Raw genomic sequence first — 12,098 nt, forward strand, 5'->3', positions numbered from 1 at the left:
TCCAGGCCCAGTGCTCCATACATTGTGCCACCCAATTGCCCCACCAAGGCAACAGGGATGCTGATTTGAATTGGAACAGTTTCCCTAAGAGGACTTTCTCATACCAATTAAATCAAAGGTCAAGTCCAAAAGAATAAAATAAAACCAACAACCACCAAAATAAAACCCCCACCCCAAACTGACAGGTGGCATCTTACTATTATGGCCAGCCAACTTCCTGGATCATACTAGTTTTTTGTTGTTGTTGTTGTTGCTGTTTTTTTGGCAGGGCAATGAAGGTTAAATGACTTGCCCAGGGTCACATAGCTAGTAAGTGTCAAGTGTCTGAGGCCAGATTTGAACTCAGGTCCTCCTGAATCAAGGGCCGGTGCTTTATCCATTGTGCCACCTAGCTGTCCTGAGTCACCTAGCTGCCCCTCATGCTAATTTTAGTATCTAATTTTATACATGAAAGAACAGAGGCTGAAGAAGTTTCAATGATTTGATCAAGGTCACATTCTCTAAACCTGGTTCAGTCCCTGACTCTGTGAACTCCTTCTGGACCTCTGCCCCTCCCCTTCCCATAGGTCATCTCCAAGCTAAGGAGGTCTCCAGCTCCACCTCCACAGTTTCTTTATCTGATTGGTGAATTTGTTTCCAAACTTCCATTTGAGTTAGTTTCCAAGTCAGCCATGTTTATTCCAAACCTGGTTCAGCCCATAATTCTCCCAGACTCTTTCTGGGCCTTGCTTCCATGTCTGTGCTGTCCTCTCCTCTTTTCAATTACCTTTTTATGTGCTGTCTTCAGCCATTAGAATGTAAGCTCCCAGAGGGCAGGGATCATCTTTTTTTTTTAATTGTGTTTATATCCCCAATACTCAGCACAGTGTCTGGTGCATAAGAACTTAATAAATGCGCTTGCTCGCTCCCTCTCTCATTGCAGACAGGACTACAACACAATTCTTTTGATTCCTAGTCCAATGCTACACCCATTTTGGAACTATTGTGCCATTTATACTGTAATTCAATTGTGCTGTTTGCACTCTAAAACCTCTCTACCTATACCTCAGAGATGGAATAAAAATAGTAACATGAATCTAAGAATCTCTGATGCCCAAAAGCCTTTAGGTAGGACCAAAATTAAGTTCAATGGGGGCAGGTAGGTGGTGCAGTGGATAAAGCATCAGCCCAGGATTCAGGAGGATCTGAGTTCAAATCCGACCTCAGACACTTGACACTCACTAGCTGGGTGACCCTGGGCAAGTCACTTAACCCTCACTGCCCTGCAAAAAAATAATAATAATAATAAGTTCAATGGATCAGGCTTTCATCAGTTTTTTCTAAAACCTGTTGTCTTTTGTTGTTGTTGGGTTTTTTTTGGTTATCTAAACACCTGCATTGTAGAGAAGTTATTCTGTAAATCTGATCTAAATCCTTTACGCTGAAACTAAATCCACTTCCTATAAAGCCTCCTTTTGTTGAACACATACCTTGCTTCCAAATGCCATTGCATTACCTTCACCTCACACAATCATGGCCTTTCTCTACCAAGTAGAAAGTAGAATAGGGTTCAAAAATAGAGGGAGAGGAGGGCAAAAGGAAGGTTTGATAGATCCCCATTCCTGACTTGATTTTTCTGCTTTGTTTCTTTCTCCCTTTAGCTTCAAACCTTCACTCTGTAGCAGAGGAATGATGATGATGATAATTGCCACATATAAGCACTCTGACATTTGTAAAGGAATTCACATACTATATGTCTTTTGCCTTACCCCAAAGCCCTGTGAGATAAGATATGGGGCAGGTAGGTGGCACAGTGGATAGAGCACTACTGGCTCTGAAGTTGAGAGGACCTGATTTCAAATCTCACCTCTGACACTTACCCTGAACAAGTCACTTAACCCCAACTGCCTTACACATCTGAGACCATCTCCAGTTGTCATGATGTATATATCTGCCACTGGATCCAGATGGCTCTGGAGGAGTGAGTTTGGTGACTTTGTATAGCCCTGCCTCCTTTAAATCCAATTCACTGTAAGTCATGACATCACCTGATGTCATGGTTCTCTTCTGAATGAAGAAAAAACTCAGTGAGATAAGGTTGAGGAGCGTTATTATTTCCATCTCATAGATATGGAAACTGAGGATCAGAAAGGTGACTCGCCCATAAAACACAAGTAGTATGGCAGCTAGGTTGCACAGTGGATAAAGCACCGGCCTTGGATTCAGGAGTACCCGGGTTCAAATCCAGCCTCAGACACTTGACACTTACTAGCTGTGTGACCCTGGGCAAGTCACTTAACCCCCATTGCCCCGCAAAACAAAACAAAACAAACACAAGTAGTAAATGCAGGAGGCATGCCCTCTGTTTCATACTACACTGTAATGTCTGTTTGGCAGAAAAAGAACAGATGAGGATCGCTAGGCAAAGGGAAACTAAAAGGTGAACAGAGGAAGAACCAACAAGCATTTATTAAGCATTTACTATATGTCAGGCACTGTGCTAAGAACTGGAGACACAGAGAAAGGCAAAAAGCTCTGTCCCTGCCCTCCAGGAGGTCCAGTCTAATGGGGAGACAGCATACAGACAGCCATGCCCACACCAGATATATACAAGGCAGAAGCGTTAAAGGGGAACAGGAAAGGCTTCTGGGAGAAGGTGGGATCTTAGTGAAAAAGGGGACCAAGAAAAAGCCAGGAGGCAGAAAAGAGGAAGGAAGGTGCTCCAGAAATGCAGAGCAGTCAGTGAAAACAGCCAGGGTGGGAGAGGAGAGATCTTGTTCAAAGAGGTCAGAGTCACTGTACAGTCGAGTATGTGGAGGAGGGAAAGGGAGGAGAAGACTGAGAGGCAGCGAAGGGCCAGGGCATGAGGGGTATGACGTGGTCAGGCTTGCTTTTTGTGAAGATTGAGTAGCCATGTAGAGGCTGGACTGGAGTGAAGAGTGCAAATTAAAGGGAACAGAAAGTGACCTGTGATAGGGGACAGAAGGACAGCAGGAAGTACCCAGACGCTGAGTTTCTTGTTTCCGTTCCCACTTCTGAAGACACTCTAATAACAGCTAACATTTGATATACATGTCAGCACTTTAAGGTTTACAAAATATTTTTCATACATGATCGCATTTGAGCCTCACATGGACCCTGGAAAGGTAGGGTCTGCTATCATCCTCATTACACAGATAAGGAAACTGGGGTTCAGAGACAGTTTTAAGTGGTAGAGCCAGAATTTGAACCCAGCTCTTCTGTACTCCCAGTCTCATCCTTTCTTCACAACATGATGCTGTCTTTGGGCAGCCAGGTGACACAGTGGGTACAGTGCCAGACCTGAAGTCAGGAAGACTCATCTCTGAGTTCAACTCTGGCCTCAGACACTTCCTAGTGTGTGACCCTGGGCAAGTCATTTAACCCTGTTTGCCTCAGTTCTTCTTCAGTAAAATGAGCTGGAGAAGGAAATGACAAACCCACTCCAGTATCTCTACCAAGAAAACCCCAAAATGGGGTCATGGAGATCCAGATACAACTGAACAACAACATGCAATCTTTAAGTCAGAAGAGAAGGGGGAAATGCTGTAATTCTGTTCATAAAAGGCACAACTGTGGTATTGGGCAAATTAGGCAATTGGAACTTAGTTGACTTTTTACCTTGCAAGTTCTGACTCCCTGAACCACTTGGCCCATGGTAACAAGGAATGAGTGCTAAAAATGGGCAAAAGCTTCTGCTAAGGCATGCGAATGGCCTCTCACAAATGCTTCTTAAACTGTGTTAAATACTAATTTGTTAAACAAAAGAAAATGAAAAATGAGGTTTTTGTTGTGGTTTGTATCCATCTAGGGACAGAACAAAGGTTCCTATGATTTCGTAAGTGTAGAGAACTCCCAGTTTTGTAATCACGGAAAACCCCTCACAGAAACGCCTGAAGGCACTGAAACATTAAGTGACTTGCCCTGGGTCACACAGCTAGAATCCAAAGCAGCACAGAACTCAAGTGCTGCTTCTCTGGGCATCAAGGAGAAGCCAGAGGGGAAAGATTTTCTTTTGTCTTGAGCTAACAAGACTCTTTAAGTCTTTTCTTCCTTTGGATCTTTGAACTCATCAATTACCCCAGCTCTCCCAAACACAGCACAGAATGGGAAGTCTCAGGCCTGGGTTTGAGACCATCTAGCCTGTGGTGACCGGCTCTTCCACACTGAGAAAGAATAACCATTCATACTAATATAGGGCTTTCCCTCACAATGTCCGGGTGGGAGGAGGAGCATACATGCCCCAGAAAACTTCAAGAGACTTGCCTTTGTATATGTCAAAAGCAGGAGTTGAACGCAGGTCTCAGAAGATCAGAGATCTAGAGTTAGAAGAGATCTTAGAACGCATCTATGACCCCCCCCCCCAGTTTGCAGATGGGGTAGCTGGGGTCCAGATTACGGAAGTAACTTTCATAACTAGATAACTTTCACACATTTAGAAAGAGGCAGAGCCAGCGTTCAAACTCAAGCCCTGTGACTACAAGTTCAGAGCTCTTTCTATCACCTCTTGTCATGAGAACAGCGTCTTTAGAGAGCGTACAAAGTGTTTTCCCCAGGAAGGTGAGTAGTAAAAACAGAATGAACCTCCCCACTTCACAAATGAGAAAAACGCTGGCGCTCTCAGGGTCCCACAGCTTGGGGGGGGGGGGTCAGTGGGGCTGGAACTGGGGACTCCTGACTCCGGCTCTGAACCAGGAAGCTCTGAGCTTGTCTGCGGTTGTTTTTATCCAAGTTTACCCCCTGTAGAAACGCAGTCGAACCCGCTAGAGGGGAGAGGAGGAGGGGGAGCGACTAACGTTCGCCCTCCGAGGAGACAGAAGCACCAGCCTCGGCTACAGCGGAGCGGGCGCCAGACCTACCCGGGCTTAGACTCAGCAGCAGCAACAGCAGCAGCGCGGCCCGGGGGCAGAGGGGCAGGTCCATGATGATCGCTGAGGGGGGGGGGCCGCTGCAGCGACTACGACAGCGGCGGCCGAGCGCGGGGCTTTTAGCCTGCGATCAATCACATGACCCGCCGGATGGGCGGAGGAGAGAAGGGGCTGGAGAGGAGCGGGCCACTCCTGCTTTCTCCAGGGCTCCCTCTGGCCCTCCCTCTCGGCTACTACTAGGCGGGTGGCAGAAAAGCCCCTCCTCAGCTCCCGGGGGAGCTGTACAGATGGGGTAGTGGGGGGGATTTGGGCTTCAAGTCCTGCCAAAGAGCTGCCAACCCATTTCTTGCGGATGTAATTGGAATGGGGGAGGAGAAGATTCGAGGGGCCCTGGAGATCGCCGTAAAAATAATGCGCCCCTCCCCCCTCCCCGCTGCTCTCTTTTTAAGCCTGGATATTGCAAGACTTGCTGTTACTGTGAGACAGGGACCTTGAAATCGGTGTTCATGGGGCTTCCTGATCCTCACCCCACCAACTTTTAGGTCCTCGGCACCGAAATGATCGTGTGTTGATTTTTTAGCTATTTTGCAGACGGCGTGTAGGCTAGGGTGCTGGACTTGCAGTCAGGAAGTCTTGGATTCATATCCTACCTCCCACTTTCTAGATCGCTCTATGCCTTCATTTACTCATCTAGAAAATGAAGAGATTAGACTCAGTTGTTTCTAAGTCTCTTCCAGCTCTAAATCTATGGTCCTATGAGCAAATGCATAATAGTGCTATGTGCATATTTGGCAGTACAGTTATCCCTTCCACATCGTGGTTTCCATATTTTGGAGGGAGTTTTGTGGAATCTGCAGACAGCACAAGGCGGCCAGCTGGCAACACAGAAACTATGACCAAATACTTAACCCCAATTTTACAATAGGGTATTATAGGGTACTATAAACACCCCATAAGAGAGAAGAAACGAATTCGGGTTTCTTCTCAAATAGGAAGGGCCAAAAAATTTTACTCTGATTTTCCAGATCTAGAGAGTGCAATGCCCCTAACCCGCTTAATGTGAAAGAAATAACTGAAGGAGGGGCAAGGGGAGAAGGAGAACTTGTAGCCTCTTTCCACACTTCCTAGGCCCAGAGAAAGTAAGTTTTCCTTTGATTGGAGCAGCCCTTTCCTTCAGTCCTTGGGAAGTTCAAAGCTTGACCTGTTTTGAGCTCAGTGTAATGTGTCACAGTCAAGTGTTGTTTATGTTTTAAGATTCTATTGTCATGGGGTGCAGAGCACCCCAGAAGTTCTCTGGGGCACATCAAGGAATCTTCTCCTTGAAGAAACTAAACCAGAGGACAGATACGCCTAGTTTGGACTGAGCTAGTTTTGGGACCTACACCCTTCATTGTGGTCTCCCTTACCCCTGGGGAAATAAATTTGGGTGTGGCTGCGGCCTTTGTGTCCTGAAGAGTGATCCTTAGCCACCCCTCACCCAATTCCTCCAGTCACTGCCAGTGGGGGATTGTCCTCCCTCACTAAAGGAACTTTCCACAGGCAGATGGTCCACTCCAATCAGTCCTCTATAAAATTACCTGTCATTCTCCTGCTCGAAGAGACTGGTACCTCTGAGCCATGTGTTTTGTGTCTATCTCCCCATGAGAAGTCCAAGGATTTCTTTCATGGTTCCCCCCATCTTACCTTCCCTTGCCCCTAAATAAACTACCATCTTATTTTAACTACTTTTGTGTGCAAGAGGGTGTAATTCTTTAAAGAGGAATTCCTTGGGGGCAGCTAGGTGGCTTAGCGGATAGAGCACTGGCCCTGGAGTCAGGAGGACCTGAATTCAAATCTGGCCTCAGACACAACACTTACTAGCTGTGTGACCCTGGGCAAGTCACTTAACCCCAATTGCCTCACTAAAAAGAAAAAAAAGAGGAATTCCTAAGAACCTCAACCTATACCCCATTTCCCCATTACATTTTGGCACCCCACATTGGGCACCAAATGATATGGTGGAGAAACCAATAGGAGAAAGCACGTGGGTCCTGAGGATTCCTCTGTAAAGACCTAATTAGGAATAAAAGAACAGGTTTATTGGGGTACAAGAGAAACCGGCAAGGAGGAAAGTTTTGCCTGAACAAAACGCTTTCCTCCCTGACTAACTCGAGGAGCACCATTTTATAGGGTTTAGATGGGGTGGGTAAGAGTCTCTTATTGGGTGAGGGGCTGGTGGTCTTCCCGAGTTGCGCTGGGGTAGGAGGAATCTCTCGTGAGCGATCTGGTGGTGGTGGGTGTCAACTTTGTCCTGATGGGTCTAAGCAGTCTGCTGATGGGCGGTTCCAGGCAGTCTTCTCCTGGATTACCTCATCCAGGTGCTTAGGAGGACTGGAATGTAGGGTGGTGGTCCTGGAGCATGCTCAGTTTGATCTGGTCCGTTGGGCGTGTGTGTGTGTGTGTGTGTGTGTGTGTGTGTGTCTGTGTCTCCTTGATTGAGTTCAAGAAGAGGCCTACTTGATTTCAAGGGAAAACCCCTGAGGTTCCAAGGAAAAAGTTCCTTGAACTCCCCAGAGAACTGTTGGGGTAACCGGGGCCCATAATCCTCCCATGACACTATTCTTACCACACTAAGAATGGTAGGTAAATAAATGTATGGCAGTTATTTACTTATGTTGTTCAGTTGTGTCCAACTCTTGGTGACCCTATTTGGGGTTTTCTTGGCAAAGATACTAGAGTGGTTTCCCATTTCTTTCTCAGCTCATTTTACAGATGAGAAAACTGAGGCAAACAGGGTTAAGTGACTTGCCCAGGGTCACACAGCTAGTGAGTGTCTGAGACCAGATTTGGACTCAGGAAGATGAGTCTTCCAGACTCCAGGCCTGGCACTATGGCGCCACCTAGCTGCCCTAAAGTTGTTTATAGATTTTCCTACATCTGTAATAATAACATTGATAATTTCACCAACCTCATGAAGCCCATGAAACTCTCTTTGAGAGCCATTGTTCCAGCTGTTATGGGCCCAGAGTACCCCAGAAGTTCTCTGGGGCACATCAAAGAATCTTCTCCTTGAGAAACTAAACCAGAAGACAGACATGCCTAGAGAGATAAGTGGAACCTGATTGCACTGAGCCGCCCTTCATTCTAGTCTCCCTCAACCCTGGGGCGATAAGATTAGATGTGGCTGCTTCCTGTGTGTCCTGAGGAGATGGCTTGGGAAATCTGCAGCCACCCCTCACCCAGTTCCTCCAGCCACCACCAGTGGGGGATGGTCCTCCCTCACTAAAGGAACTTTCCACAGTCAGATGGTCACCCCCATCAGTCCTCTATAAAAGTACCTGCCAGTCTCCTGCTAGAGGAGATTGGTATCTCAGAGCCACATGCTTTGTGCCATGCCTCTTTCCCCATGAGAAGTCCAAGGATTTCTCTTGGTTTCCCTTCCCTTCCTCAGCCCCAAAATAAACTACTATCTTATTCTAACTACTTTTGTGTGCAAGAGGGTGTAATTCTTTAAAGAGGAATCCTAAGGACCCCAAACCCTATCCCCTTACCAAATCCCATACCCCATTTCTCCCCATGACACAGCCACTAAAGCACCAGGTGCCTCACATATATGACAAGTATAAACTTGTCAAATATATGCAAAGTACATACAAGGTAATTTCTGCAGAGATATGGAGATACAAATAGAAGTCAGGAGGGAATGAGGAAAGGTCTCATATAAGATTTGGTCCTGTAGCTGATCTTTGAAGGAAGGAAACTAGGGACTCTAAGTAGAAGTAAGGCAGAGTGCTTTCCAAGCCCTGAGGACACACCTAGTATCAGGGCCTGGTGCTAAGAGATGGAGTGTCATATGTAGAGAGCACTGCCAAGGCCAATCTAGCTGGACAATAGAGGGAATTAGCATGTAATAAATCTGGATAGATAAACTGTCAATTTGTTTTTGATCCTTGAGTAAATAAGAAGCTTCTTAAAGGGGAGTGATGTGGTCAGACATATGATTCAGGAATATCTCTTTAACAGCCTGCTGGAGGATAGATTGAGAGGGAAAAGATAATAATAGTACAGAAGAAATTGAGAGAAAAGACTATATTTGGACTCTTCTCAGAGCCCTAAAGGCAAGAGTGAGTCTGGTCTCAGGCCCTACAGCTTTGTTGCCCAAACCTCCCAGCAGGGGTTTGCCCATCACAGGAGGCTCTGAGGAGCCAAGGCTCCTGGGCCTTAGGCCCAGACAGGGCCTGGAATAAGGCCTGCACTTTGTGGGAGCTGAGCTAAGCTGGGAGTTCACCTTGAGGTGCCCAAGGTGAGATGTTCAAACCCCAACTTAAGTTTTGTTTCTTGACAAGTTATGTATGGTTATATGTGTTAACACGGCACTGTTCTAGTGAAGAATCAGGACATTCTTGCCCAGAATAAGGTTAAGGCCTAGTGCCACAATCTGATTGGTTGTTAACGGGGGCGGTCTGATTGGCCGACAGATGCAATCTGATTTGTCCTTACAGTTACCATATATGAGAGATTGGTATTATATGTTGTGATTGGTTGATTTTGTAATGCTGTATGTAAATTTGAACTGTAATGTGATTAGTCTAGAGGGACCCTTGAGGGGTATAAATAGAGGTGAGGGACTTCACTTCAGTGTACTCTCCAGCACATTCAGAAGAATACCCATCTTCATGTAACGATTGGAATGACGCCACCTGCTGGAGACTTACTGTAGAAGAGTTCTGCCCATGAAGCTAAGGTCTTTGAGGGCAAGACCAGGAGTCTTTTCTTTGGCATCAGGAAGTGATGTTGGCTAGTGGGAGGAAGAAGGAAGAGACTGGCACTCGGTCTCGTGCTTTTTCCTGAGGACTCCAGCGGAGAAGGGAGATAGAAATGCACTCTCCCTTTAATAGATAGGAATCTAGGCCTTTCTCTCTCTCTTTACCAAATTCTTATTCTCCTTAATAAATGCTTAAAAGTCTAACTCTTGCTAAAGCTTATAATTTATTGGCGACCACTCATTAGATATTTTAGACAGAATAGCTAGAATTTTAGCCCTTAACATTCACAAAGATGAACAAAGAAGCCTTCACCAATGGATTGCTGCCTTCTTGGACTCTTTGAGCAGTGACTTGCTAGCAACACTTGAGCAGCTAACCACTCAAGCTGTACAACACTATTTGAGTGGTTAGCTGTCTTTCTAACAAAATGAAGGAATTTCTGTTACCAGGTGGTAGGCCAGGCAGAGCTTGATAATATGATGATGAAAGAATTTCTGTTGAGGGTTTGGGGGGTTGCAAGTAAGATGGTCCCGAGAATTCTTAGGCATGGCTCTTAGGTGGACACTACTCAGTTGAACTTTCACCTCCCTGCCTCCCCCAAACAGGGCTAAGCCTGAATTTGTGCCCTATTGGGGGAAGGGTTAGATTGGAAGAAAGTAGGGTATTTATTTAGTTTGGAGGATTCATTGCTCCAACAACTGAGAGTTAGATCAAGTAACTTCTCTAGTGACACACAGCTGATACGAATGGATCTAGGAGCATGGATTTTGGTTCACTGTGTCTAAGCAGGGGGCCCTTCTACCTTTTTCCAGTTTCCTCCTGGGTAAACAGCTGGACATCTTTAATGTCCAGCTTAAAATCCATAAAATGAGAGGACTCAGTGACCCTGACAGGCCTTCCCAGCTCTATTATTTTTTTTTAATTTATTTTTTGTGTGGGACAATGGGGGCTAAGTGACTTGCCCAGGGTCACACAGTTAGTAAGTGTCAAGTGTCTGAGGCCAGATTTGAACTCAGGTACTCCTGAATCCAGAGCCAGTGCTTTATCCACTGTGCCACCTAGCTGCACCCCCTCCCAGCTCTAAATCTTTGATCCTATGATTCTTCAAATGTGATTAGTCCAGAGCGACCCTTGTGAGTGAATCTATGTTGTAAAATTAGCCAACATGGCCTGAGGAGCCTGGCGTCTCTGGAATGTTTTTAAAGACTATTTAAAAAATAGTTCTCTGGGGCAAGAGATAAACCCATGCCCTACTCTTGGTCATTTCTGGGTCATCATTTTTCTAGGGTAAGTGAGAGAGAAATTTGTGGGGTATATGGGTAGAGAGCAACTGGTTAAGAAATTAAAAAAACACTGTGACTCCACAAACCTTTGAAATGTTTCCGTAATTGGAAGCCAAGCCCCATAGGTCAGAGCTGGATAACTGATTGAGAAGAGGAAAAGATGGTAAATGTAATTTTTGCTAGAAACTTTCTTCAGGTCTTAGAAATGTCTTTGTTGGGGGCAACTAGGTAGCACGGTGGATAAAGCACCGGCCCTGAATTCAGGAGGACCTGAGTTCAAATCAGACCTCAGACACTTGACACTTAGTAGCTGTGTGACCCTGGGCAAGTCACTGGACACCCATTGCCCTGCAAAAAAAAAAAAAAAGTCTGTTATCAGAAGAAGAAAGGATTTTCCTGTTCTCCTCTCCACTTTTCCAATAATAACTAGCTTTTAGATATTATCTCATTTGATCCTCACAACAATCCTATGAGGTAAGGTGGTACAAATATTATCATCCCCACTTTACAAATCATGAAACCTGTGGTCCAGATATTGTGAATTTCCCGTGGTCACATTGCTAATAAATGGCAAAGGGGAGCCTAGAACTCAGGCCTGCTGATTTCTAATCCAGGGCTTGGCTTTTCACTATACCATGCTGCCTCTCCATGGTCATTGAGTCACGTGAAGCAAATCCTTTTTTTCTGAGTTTGTATCTGAAAAACTGAACTCATTTAAAACTGTCAAGTTTGAGAACTGGCCAGATTGAGATTGATATGTGCTATTAACAACTAAAAACATTTCCCTGTGGTGTGATTTTTAAAAAAAACTACTCACAGATGCTTGCAAACCTATTTCCAGCTTTGGTTTATGAATTTACAATTCAAAATTGTGCATCTATTTGGGCCGAAATAATTTTTCACAGTAAGTGTGGGGAACATGAAGATAAAATTAAATTTATGCACTAGTGGCCTGATTGCACACTAAATCACTCTACCTGCCTCTAGGGCAGAGCCTAGTTCCTTCAAATGACCTCATCTAGGGGGCAGCTAGATGGTGCAGTGGTAGAGCACCGGCCCTGGATTCAGGAGGATCTGAGTTCAAATCAGGCCTCAGACACTTGGCACTTACTAGCTGTGTGACCCTGGGCAAGTCACTTAACCCTCATTGCCCTGCAAAAAAAAACAACAAAAAACCCCAAACAAACAAACAAACAAAAAAAACA

The 12,098-nt window shown here is 45.4% G+C and overlaps 1 protein-coding gene across 1 annotated transcript in view; it reads right to left on the reverse strand.

Moving 5' to 3' along the window:
• The window catches only part of SCPEP1 (serine carboxypeptidase 1), a 31,879-nt gene extending 26,866 nt beyond the window's left edge, over positions 1-5,013 (reverse strand). The window contains exon 1 of the mRNA XM_044005508.1: positions 4,857-5,013. Coding sequence (XP_043861443.1) covers positions 4,857-4,920 — 64 coding nt within the window. The 5' untranslated portion in view covers positions 4,921-5,013. The remainder of the gene's footprint in view (positions 1-4,856) is intronic.
• Between the last annotated feature and the right edge of the window lie 7,085 nt (positions 5,014-12,098).

This window comes from Dromiciops gliroides, chromosome 4, assembly GCF_019393635.1.
Source record: "Dromiciops gliroides isolate mDroGli1 chromosome 4, mDroGli1.pri, whole genome shotgun sequence".
NCBI lineage: Eukaryota > Metazoa > Chordata > Mammalia > Microbiotheria > Microbiotheriidae > Dromiciops > Dromiciops gliroides.